At 39.0% G+C, this 12408-nt stretch overlaps 1 protein-coding gene across 3 annotated transcripts in view; it reads left to right on the forward strand.

Annotated features, from left to right (window-relative positions):
- The first annotated feature begins 4795 nt into the window (after nucleotides 1-4795).
- Nucleotides 4796-12408, forward strand: part of MLF1 (myeloid leukemia factor 1) — a 34771-nt gene continuing 27158 nt past the window's right edge. For all 3 annotated transcript variants that reach the window (XR_006385000.1, XM_044251682.1, XM_044251683.1), the window contains exon 1: nucleotides 4796-4935. Coding sequence is in view for 2 of the 3 variants with exons in the window: in XM_044251682.1 (XP_044107617.1) it covers nucleotides 4889-4935 (47 nt within the window). In the remaining variant the exon portion in view is untranslated. The remainder of the gene's footprint in view (nucleotides 4936-12408) is intronic.

The following is a 12408-nucleotide window of genomic DNA, read 5'->3' on the forward strand; positions in this document are numbered from 1 at the left end:
TTCTCTGGGGCATTGGAAATGCTTTATATCTTCAGCCGGATGGTGTTTTCATAGGTTTATTTGTATGTAAAAATTTACTGAGCTGTACACTTAAGATTAGTGGACTTTTTTTTTAAGATTTTTTATTTATCTATTCGACAGAGAGAGATCACAAGCAGGCAGAGAGGCAGGCAGAAAGAGGAGGAAGCAGGCTCCCCGTTGAGCAGAGAGCCCGACATGGGGCTCGATTCCAGGACCCTGAGATCATGACCTGAGCCAAAGGCAGCATCCCAACTCACTGAGCCACCCAGGTGCCCCAAGATTAGTGGACTTTTTAAAAGAATTTATTTATTTGACATAGAGAGAGAGTTCACAAGTAGGCAGAGAGTCAGGCAGAGAAAGAGGGGGAAGCAGACTCCCTGCTGAGCAAGAGAGAGCCCAATGCAGGGCTTGAACCCACCTGGGATCATGACCTGAGCCCAAGGCAGACGTTTAACCGACTGAGCCACCCAGGAGCCACGCAGGCGCCCCTCTAAGTATTTATTTTAAAAAGAGCATGACACATGCTCCAAAGTATCCAAGCCCCAAAGACTTATATCTAAATATAGGAAATGTAGGTAAAGCCAAACCTTGCCCATTTTTATTAAGAACAGTATAATCTTTGTTTTAGCCCTGACCCTACGATGAGTCTTCATTCCCTCCCCCAGCCTATTCTAGTATCTTCCTCCTCTCTGACCTTCCATCACTAACTACAACAGAACATTCCTTTGCTTTTCTCCCAGGAACTAACTCCCTGTCAGCTACCTGAAGGTTAATCCCACTCCAGGGCCTGGAGCCTCCACTTCTGCCCCAGGAGACTGCCTAAAGCATCTTTCCATAAAGGCACATCATTGTGACCAAAATCCTAGATGACATATTCTCTACGTTTTCCCAAATAAAACAACTCCATTACAGTTTGTGAAAAATAAACAGCCAGACATGAATATGCATGTCCAAAAAGATGGAAAATAAACATGACTGAGAAAGTCTGCTGTTTGTTCATAGTTCAGTTGTGAATAAAACTCTAGGCCCTGGCCTCAGTAGCAGGCACCAAAAAGAAGTTAATATTGGAAAAACCTCTCTGTAAACTCAAACTTGCTCTGAATTTGTAGGTCACTGGAAGACAAACATGGGTATATTTCTCAAAGGGAGAGGGTGCTATGGGCATTTAGGGTAAGACAATTCTTCCCTGCAGGGTTCTGCTTTTGCTCCATGCAGTGAGGGGAAATACAGACCCCCTTCAGGGAAGTGGCATGGTCGATAACCAACTACAGCTTGACATCTACTCCCTGGGGGTGAGGGTGTCAGTACCAATGGAATGGGAACCCAGTATATAAATGAAGTTTGGTTGCAGGAAAATAAATTGACATTTCTTACTCGCAAGATAGTGGCCGGAGCTTGGTACACATCAACTCCTGTCTGGTGGGAAGCATTCAGGCTGGGGAATGGGGCTGCCATGGGCAAATGTGTAACACCCATGGGGACACCAGTCCTATCATACACACTGTAGATTAGTGTATTTATGAAACAATTTTACCACTGATAAAGATATCTTCAGAGAGAAGGTTAATCTGGATTTGAACTGAATGGACATTCATCAAATTTTGACGGGCCTCAGCTTTTTTGCATGTAATATGGGGATAAACATCTTAGCATACAGGATTGCTATAAGGATTAAATGAGAAAAATGTATGTAAAACACTTAATGCAATGCCTGGGGCATAGGAAGTATAAATAGGAGCGATTATCCCAATATATAATTTTCACTTAGCTCATCTTATTCCTCTGAAGGTAAGTTTCAGGACATATGAATAGACTCTATATTATATACACCAGGCACATGCTACCTCAGGATCTTTGCATCGACCTGGAATGTTTTTCTGGCAGATGTCCATTTTCTTCCAGTGAATCTCCTCAGATTTACTTTCTCAAAGTGGCCTACACAGGATTCCCCTTTCATAATTCACAAGTCTGACCCCCTTACCCTGCTTGGTACTTCTTCCCCCCCAACACCTGTCACCTTTTAACATAGTACGTTCTATGCCTCTTATTTTTATTCTGTGCTCACAAGACTATAAATTCTAGGACAAGGATTTTTGTCTATTTTGTCAGCAACACCTTAATGTCTAGATCAGTGCCTGACACAAGGTAGACACTCAATAAATATTTGTAAAATTGAATTGCTGGTTCAATATATTCCCACAGAATTTTATGCTTTTTAGTTTGGACCCATTATTTAGTTGGTCAGCATGATTTTGAGAAATGATTACCTGCTTTTATCTTGCTTCTTTCAGTGTGGCCCATCACCCACATTCCATGCAACCAGCCACACTGGGGAAAACTCCAGGCCTCCAACCCTGTTCAATCACTAGCTGTGCAAACCTTGGCAATTTATTTAGCCTCTCTGTGTTTTGTTTGCATCACTTATAAATGAAGATAAAAACCATCTCTCCTCCACAAAATCCTAGGAGGATTCAATGAGTCAATGCATATGAAGATCTTACAACAGTGCCTGGTACACACTCAATAAATATCAGCTATTGTGATTCTATTTATAGCCAAATGGAGGACCTTATCCCCTTTAATCCTGATCTCCATTCCTATTGCTCCCTTTTGGGATATTCATCCTCTCCTACCTCTTCTTTCATTTCCCATCAGTTTGAAACTGCGTTGTTTCTTCAGCTTCAACTCTCCCCTTTCTTCCATTAACCTTTGAAAAAAAAAAAAAAGCATTTGTTATTAGGCCCAAATTGCTTTTGGGAACCCCAGGTAACTCTGCGACTAACCTGTGCCCAGACTAAAGCTTTCAGGTTTTAACACTGTAGGTCTAAGAAAAATCCCCATGGGAACAAGGTGGAAATTCTTCTTACAAGGTGCTTTATTCAATGTTAATCCAAAACTATTTTAATACTATCATTTACACCAAACATTTACCCCATTTCATTTAAGGATTTTGGGTGGGGGAGGGGTAGGAACAGAGGGAGAGGGAGAGAGAGAATCTTAAATAAGCAAACTCCATGCCCATCATGGAGCCAGAGGTGGGGCTCAATCTCAGGAACCTGACTGAAATCATGACCTGAGCCAAACCTAAGAGTTGGACACTTAACTAATTGTGTCACCTAGGCACACCTGTTTTTAGTTTTTAAACAATGTGGCCCTCCTTAACATCTTGGACTGTACCATTTTAAAGAGGAAATGATTACAAGTCTTCTAAAACAAAAAATTTGCCTTGAAACTAATTTAGAAATCCCTGAGATATATATATATATATATATATATATATATATCCCCTCTGAACTTCATTCTGATGCCAGAGGAGAAGAAAATAGCCTATTCCCTGGAAAGGCTGTGCTATCTGAACTTGGACAGTGTAAAATCTGCCCTTACCTCACACCACCAGTCTCAGGAAAAGGAGGCTGCCAGCAAACTTGGCTAAAGGTGGGGAGGTAAGAGGTCCAAAGGATTAAATTTCCAGCTCCCAAAATAACCCCTGAGTACTCCTGTCACCTCAAATCAGGTCCTGCATGCTTCTTCATGCTGGAACAGTGCCACCTCTCTGGTCTGATCCCAGGAGGCCCTGTGGAGCCCTGGATGGCTCTCTGTCTCCAGAGGACAGCCTCCTAGAGAGGCTGGGGAGCCCACTGTATTAAAGTAGATGTACAAAGTGCATCTTCTCTATTCTTATATTCATCATTCTTCTCTTTCTTTAACATCCTCTCTTCTACCTTCTTCTCCACCTGCCTTTAGACTAGCAGTAGGCCTCAGGAGAGTGTTTTCCAAAACTTATTAATATGAGTAGCACTGTCATATATCCTTCCCCCGCATCATGTCCAAATCCCACCTGTGCTATATCCTTAAATTAGTTACATTTGCAAAGACTAGTTATTAATGTATAGCACTGCTTTAAATTTAAAACCATTTTCACTTGCCATAAACAGAAGGCTCATGCATAAATATAACTAAAATAAAACTACATAGTAGTGAAATCTTAGTTGGATATGGTGCAGGTGTTTTGTCTGAGTCCTACTCTGTTGGGTTAAAGACTGCTGGAGAAGTATTAAAGACATACTGGCATCGAAGTGAGACTTCTTCCTTGAAATGGGAGACTGGAAAGAGGACCAAAAAGAGAGCAACTTGCTCATCTTGCTTTTAAATATCATGTCTACATAAAATTTAAGCATTCCCACTTTGGGAAATATTCCTTTGAATTTTAGATTCACATAAGGCAAAGAAGGTTGTGAAATTTTATAAGGCTCATTTCCTTCAAGTAAGCACTGAGTACATTATTAACTGTACTCAAAAACTTGCTGCATGTTTATTCTCAGTATTTGTGCACAGCTTTGGACCAAGTACCACGGAGTGTTTTGAATATAAGACTCTTTCCCGTGAATAACAAAATGCTGCAAGTGACTAGATCTTTGGAAGCCATCTAGCCCAAATCTTGACCCATTTCCACTTTCCCGAAAAGTGAGTTAGGGTTCGAGGCCGAGGGCGCTGTGCCCAAGGTCACGCAGAGGGTGGTCTAATTTTTGTGTTCCTGCAGTCCTGGGAACAAGCTATCTCGTCCCTCAGAAGACTTTAGAAGGGTTGCCTGACTGGCGGGAAACCAAAGCTCTCGCTTCCACTGTGTTGATCGCAGTTGCTATGGCAGCGGCGCGTTTTCCCCGCCTCGTCTTAGTGACGTCGAGAGAGCGGTGTCCAATGGGAAAGCAGCTCGGCGTCACGCACCGCCTTTCCCGGCGGGCACCGCCTTCTTAGCCGGGTGAGTAGCATTGAGTGCGTGAGGGAACACTGGCTCCGGTCGCGGCCGCGGCAAGTTACATCGTCTTCCAATCTGTCCGCGTCCGCCGCCGCCGGTGACAGAGCCAGCATGTTCGGGATGCTGAGCAGCAGCTTTGAGGATGATCCCTTCTTCTCGTGAGTGTCTGGGGTCGAGAGCCCGCGGTCGCGCGGAAGTTCAGGGATCTTGAAGGGAGCTATTGAAGGGAAAGTGCGAGAAAGCTGAGGAAGGCTAGAGGGAATTTGAGTAACTTCAGGAGGCGGCTTGGGGGAGAGATGGACTCGAGGGCGTGAGAGGGAAGGGAGTTGAGGACTTAGGGATGTGGGAAGGAGACGAGAGAAGGCTTGAGGGGGTTGAGGGAGAGAAGATTTGGGGGTATGGGAGGGAGGGGAGAGAAGGATCTGGGAGCGTGAGGTGAAGAGAGGTGCGGGCGGCACCCCCCCCCAGCCCCCGCACACAAACCCAAGTGCCCGCTGCTCTCAACTTGGCCGGACTTGGGGTGTTCGGGTTGCTTCCCGCGTTCCGAGGCCCGCCTTCGCAGCCGCAGAGCGTTGCAGGTGACGGTTAACTTCTCTCTAGGTGGAACTTCTGGCGAGAATTATGCTTAGGGGACCCCTCCCACACCTGTTTCAATTCCAAATGAGAGGCAGAGAATGTCTTAGAAGATGACAGTTGTTTGAAAAGGAACACATTTTTAAAACAGGGTTTTCATAAATACGCGTTTCGGAGAGCACGGCAAAGTCGGAGAGTTGTGCTGTCTCTCACGTCGGCGTGGTTGGAGGTTGCCAGGTGCGCGGTTTGTTTTCTTGGCTTGCTTTGTTACAAAGCTAGTCTTGTTTGTAAAGGGACTCCTCTGTCAGAAGTACAAATAGGGCAGGGACGCAGACTGTGGGTGCGTTTAACACTTCAGGTAAACAAATGTCAAACCTGTGGACAGTTCCAAGTGAATTAACGTGATGCCTTAGGAAGAAGGGATCCAGAACTTAATTAATTGCTTCATTATAAGTTAGTTTTCTTGGGTGAGGGTGTGTGGGGTTTGGGGGGTTTTTGTGTGTTTGTTTTGTTTTGTTTTGTTTTAGTTCTTCCTTTGGGTATGATAAAAATGCTTAACAGTTGGATTCACAAGACGGGAGGCATTGTGATACTTTTTTTTCTTTCTTTCTTTCTTTTTTTGACAGAGAGAGAGAGAGAGATCACAAGTAGGCAGAGAGGCAAGCAGAGAAAGAGGGGGAAGCAGGCTCCCCATCGAGCAGAGAGCCAGGTTCCATCCTAGGACTCTGGGATCATGACCTGAGCTGAAGGCAGAGGCTTAACCACTGAGCCACCCAGGCAGCTCTTTGTGATACTTTTTTGCCCAAGTGTTTTGCCAGTTTGAATTTTGACTTGGTGTCCTAATTTATTTTGATCGATTAAATTCTACATCTTTGCAACTTGGAGGGTTTTTTTTTCTTTTTTAAGTTTAAAATGTCAACAGTTTTCTACATAGTATTGTTGTTTTTAAAGGGAAATATGTTGGCTTATGTGTTAGCACTATTTTTAAACTAAATAACATGAAAGTAACAATTGAAAGAATAATTGGTTAAAAAAGGATGAAATGATTAATATAGAAAAATAAAATGGTTAACATTTCATTCTAAAGGTTATAAATTACAATTAAGGGGTGTGTGGATTCAGAAAAATGTATAGTGCTGTTTTAGTTAACTTGTTTAGGAGCTTTTGGGACATTTACAATTAATGCCATCTTGACAAGTTTTAAAATTTGTGCTATAATATGATTTGCTCTTTTAAAAGTCCTGAAGAGTAGGGACTAACTAAATATATCCATAGATTTGTTGTGCTGTTGAAATGATTCTTATGTAATACTACAATGGGTAGTATTTAAGAAGATTATGACAACTTTTAAGTTGCATTATGTCCGCAATTATATCAAAAATAGCAATGGCCTTAACTAAACTGTGAGTGTATAATTAGTACCTTTTTTAAAACGTCTAGCAAAAGTGTAATTTAAACTCTTGGGTAACTGTCTGAGCAAAGGCAATGAACCCAAGAGTCAGTCTCAGAAATAGTAACAGACCACAAATAGTAGGCATACATCAAAGAACACTCTTCCCTGTGCTTAGGATGGAAAGGACCGTCGGTTACATGTCAGTGGGTCTTTCAGTCATCACTTTCCATAACCTTCTTCAAATGCAGACAGCCATATCATAAAAATTTAGGATTAATTTCTTGTACTTAACTTTATAAAACATTCATCCTTATAGTTTTGTTTCTCCACAAATAACTGTTTAGAACGTAAACAATCCGGGCTGGGGAGAGTAAAGAAGAAAAAGAATGTGTGTTTCTATTTATTTCAAGTAGTCTGTCATTTAACCCACCCCTTTTACTCTAACCCCAAACAAAATGAGTATCCATTACTTATATAAGTCCAACATAAGAAATTCCTAAAGGTTATAGACACCTTAAAGAACACAAAAGGGTTCCATGCCCACCATCTTTTGTATAAAAATTAGCCCTTTTGCTAACATAATGTGTCACTGTGTTCCTTTACTGCTAACTTAATACCTGACATGTAGAAAGTATTCAGCAAATATTGTTTAATGATAATCTGGTGTCCTTTATACTTTGTAAAGGACTTTGTATTGTATTGTATTTAATATGTATTGTAGTTTGTATTGTATTGTAGTTAATCTGGTATTTGGTTGATTGCTGAAAGTATTTGCATTCAACATATGCTATTGTTGTTGTTGACACTTTCTAATTTGAACACTAACATCATCTAAATAACCACTAGTTCAGTATATCAAGGATGTCAGTATAATAAGCACACTCTATTAATTTACTAATTATTCAAAGGTGGGCAAATATAAAATTAGAATTATTAAATAATATGAGGCTGGTAAAATCCTGTAATCAAATTGTCGATGTTTAAAAGATTGGAGTAAAAAAAAATTAATAGTATCTATGGTCTTGAATTCAAAAATGTTCATTCTCAATGTTTACCCTAAATGTTGTACCTTAAATGTTTGATCAGAAAATTAAAAGGAGGGGCGCCTGGGTGGCTCAGTGGGTTAAGCTGCTGCCTTCGGCTCAGGTCATGATCTCGGGGTCCTGGGATTGAGTCCCGCATTGGGCTCTCTGCTCAGCAGAGAGCCTGCTTCCTCCTCTCTCTCTCTCTGCCTCTCTGCCTACTTGTGATTTCTCTCTGTCAAATAAAAAGGAAACTATAAAAGTGATATGTTGAAAAAAAAGTGATATGTTGAAGTTTAGTGTTTTATTATGTATTTGGAGCTTTTTTTTGTACCTGATATTGCAGAGTTGAAATTCAGTGAAAGTTGCTATACAATATACTCTCATATATACCTTCTTAAGTAAATAACACTTGTAATTTCATCAAAAACACGAAAGCTAAAAGCTGGCACTTCTGCATGCAATTTACTCTCAAGAATACTACTTTCCCTTCCCATTTATATTTGCTTGAGAAGAAATAGAAATGCATACGTATGGACAGGAAAATCAATTTGATGTCAACATGATTTTGGCATCCATCCTATATCCTAAGAAACATTGATTATTTAATATAAAAATTTACCTATATCTGGTACGGTCTGAAAATTTCTACTTTGTGCAGAAACATGAACTTTGAATCTTCTGAGTTGCAGAAATGAGAGGCTGATCATGCAAGTCTACAAAGGATAGCTATGTTACCACATATCAGGTATTAGATATTAAAGGCTTAGAAGCAGGTCGGCAAATCCATCAGCCTTATTTTTAATTATAAATCGTTAGCATTTCCTTAAGGGTATCCTATGTATGATGACCAGTCTTTGGTCAAAGAACCCCTATGTATATTCACAGGGTGTTACTTTTTCCATGTTCTAGGTCTTAGCAGGAACTGAAACATATATCTATAATTTTTTAAAATTAAAAAAATTATTTTGTGCTTTGGAAGTTATTGAAGGACACTGCCTTTGACTTACACACTGAGTTGAAAGTGAATATATTCCATGTACAAGATAGGCCTTGACTGCTATTTTCCTGATTGAGAATATTGTCATAAAACAGAAAATAAAATCACCTTTCTAAATAAGCTTTGGTGAACAATGAATGTTCAGGGTTACACACATACCTGTTTCCAGACTTAAAGTCTGAGGTAGGGTCTTCATCAAGATGACATAGTTTGGTGCTAATTAGTATTCTGCCTAATAAACCTCTAATTTTAATCATTTAATAGAGGTGACTTGAGAGTACTCCACTAACATTTAAGGTTTTAATTTTCAGGATCCCATATTATGTTAAAACACCCACAGCTTCTGTGATTTTTGACACCTAAAAATTTGTTCTCAGAAATATGTTAATATAGATATTTCTTATAAATGAACTTTGCAGATTTCAATATCACATTTGATAGAATGAAGCACTATGACCCTTGAACTGAAAGAATTTCTAAGGTAGACTTTGGACTTTCTGTGGTTCAGTAGGTTTAAACCATTGAATTAGGAGCCAAGATGCACAACAGGAGTATGACATAGTTGCTGGATCAAGAAATGCCATTTGGTAGCATCTAATCATATAATGCTTAGTTCTAAGTACTTAAAGAATGAGAGGGGGCCATGGTCATTCCTGCAGTCCTTTTAATATAAAAGGCTTCTGCCATACCACCATTATATTTCATTTTGTTTTATTTTATTTTGTTTTTATTAACATATAATGTATTATTTGCCCCAGGAGTACAGACCTGTGAATCATCAGGCTTACACATTTCACAGCACTCACCACAGCACATACCCTCTTCAATGTCCATAACCCTATCCCTACACCCCAATCCCCCCAGCAACCCTCAGTTTGTTTCATGAGATTAACATGGGTTTATGTTTGTCTTAGGGTTTGTCTCCTTCCCGATCCCATCTTGTTTCATTTTTTCTTTCCCTACTCACCACGACCCCACGCCCTTCCTCTCAAATTCTTCATATCAGAGAGATCATATGATAAAAAAATGTCTTTCTCTGATTGACTTATTTCGCTCAGCATAATACCCTCTAGTTCCATCCACATCATTGCATATGGCAAGTTTTCATTTCTTGTGATGACTGCATAGTATTCCATTGTGTATGTATATATATATGTATATATATATATATATCACGTCTTCTTTATCCATTCATTTGTTGATGGACATCTAGGTTCTTTCCATAGTTTGGCTATTGTGGACATTGCTGCTAGAAACTTTCTGGTGCATGTGCCCCTTCGGATCACTACATTTGTATCTTTAGGGTAAATACCCAGTAGTGCGATTGCTGGTGGTAGGGTAGGTCTATTTTCAGCTTTTTTGAGGAACTTTCCAGAGTGGCTGCACCAGCTTGCCTTCCCACCAACAGTGTAGGAGGGTTCCCCTCTCTCCACATCCTCCCCAACATTTGTCATTTCCGGACTGTTAATTTTAGCCATTCTGGCTGGTGGGGAGGTGGTATCCCATTGTGGTTTTGATTTGTATTAACCTGATGTTGAGGGATGTTGAGCACTTTTTCATGTGTCTGTTGGCCATCTGGAAGTCTTTGTAGAAATGTCTGTTCATGTCCTCTGCCCATTTCTTGATTGGATTATTTGTTCTTTGGGTGTTGAAGGTGGTAAGTTCTTTGTAGATTTTGGATACTAGACCTTTATCTGATATGTCATTTGCAATTATCTTCTCCCAGTCTGTCAGTTGGCTTTTGGATTTGTTGACTGTTTCCTTTGCTGTGCAAAAGCTTTTGATCTTGATGAAGTCCCAATAGTTCATTTTTGCCCTTGCTTCCCTTGCCTTTTGCAATGTTTCTCGGAAGAAGTTGCTGCAGCTCAGCATACCACCATGTTAAACTGTGCTTCTAAACAGCAGGGAAATGAAGAATTGCCTATGGAAATGTAATTCATTCTTCAAATATTTCTTAGGTTTCTATTATATGCCTAATGCTGTGGACTCTATTATTAATTTGTAGAAGTCATGCCCCATGCCCTCAAGATTCTGTTAAGAATGTAATATGCGTTATTTCTAGTGTCAAAACTTGGATCACCTAATATATTTTCTTTATGGACCTTTATACCTCATTGGAACTAGGGAACATTTGTTTATGATCAAAAGAACCATAACAATCTGCTGATAAGCTTTTTGCCACCACAATGTATAGTGGAAGGAAGGAATTTCTCTTAATGACTGGGGCTGCCATGTCAATTATCTGAGACCCTTATGTATAAAGAATAAATTGCTTTTTACTGTATTATTGTACTGGCTAAATAAAAATTGAAATTGATCAATATATTTATATACTTGAGAGTCTTAAAAACAGGACCTTATTTGGAAATAAAACTTACTGTCCCTTAAAAAAAAAAAAACCTTTTATGTTGAAATTATTCCCAATCTAAGAGGTTTTTTTTTTTTTTTTTTTGTAGTGGAGGGGCAAACTTTATTTCTCATAGCTTGTAATAGGTAAATAATATGGTGTAGAAAAGGTACATTTTGTGCAAAATATCATTCCGTATGGTTGTGGTTTGTGTCAGCAATTCTAAAAGAGGTATGGCTATCATAATAGCATAAGTAAATCTTTTCTGATTTAAATGAAAATGCATCTTTATGGAAAATCTGAAAACTATAGAAAGTTTGGTAAAGGAAATCATGCAACCAAGATTTTATCATTTTGGTGTATTTTGTTTCCATTTTCCATATATGAAAAATATTTTCCAAAATTAGAACAAAGCTTTATGATCACAAATACACTGTTTTTCCTCTACATATGCCACAATCACTTTCCTAGCTTTATTCTCTAAGTGTGATTTTAGTGTCTGCAAAGTATTGCATCCTATGGATGTATGGAGAATATTTTTTCATATAAATCTTTAGCCACATTTCAAATTATTACTTTAGAATAGCTTATGTATATGAAATGACCAGTTTATAAAGTATGAAGTTTATAAAGCCTCGTCATATTTCCAATTTACTTTCCTAGAATGAAACATTAATTTTCAAGAGAATAATATGAATAGGTAGAAAAATATAAAAATGACTAAGCTCTTACCTGAGAAAACAAACTCTGCATTAGGTTAATTTTTAAAATAATAGAATAGTTCCTTGTTATGACAAGAGATTTTTGGCTTTGATAAAAAAGAATTCAAGCTTGAACAAGAGAAATTTTAAAGTCTTATCTCTGAGCAGCTGCTGTTCTGGGTAGACAAGAATTGAACTCACTTCAGGGCCCAGCCGGATTTCTTCCTGAATGGTTTAGACAGGTGCAAAAGCCAGACTGGGAGCACAATTTTGTCTTAATGCTTTTTCCAACAAGCAGCCTTTTGTTCATGTCACTCAAAAAATACATTTTTAACAGTTGTTCTACATACAAATATACCTACTTCTATTTAAATGAAGAGGAACCTGGGCAACATATTAAATGAGCCCATGTAGTTGTTGAATTTGTAGCCCAGTTATAATGCAATTAGAAAAATAAATCTCACTAAATTCTATATTCCTATGGGAAAATAATAGCTGCTGAATACTCACTTATTAACAGAACAAAATCTAGTGTTCTCTGAAGTATTTTTCTTCTTTGCAGTTGAATTTCATCCATATATCTAAAGGGAAAGTT

Source organism: Neovison vison, chromosome 6, assembly GCF_020171115.1.
Source record: "Neovison vison isolate M4711 chromosome 6, ASM_NN_V1, whole genome shotgun sequence".
Taxonomy (NCBI): Eukaryota; Metazoa; Chordata; class Mammalia; order Carnivora; family Mustelidae; genus Neogale; species Neogale vison.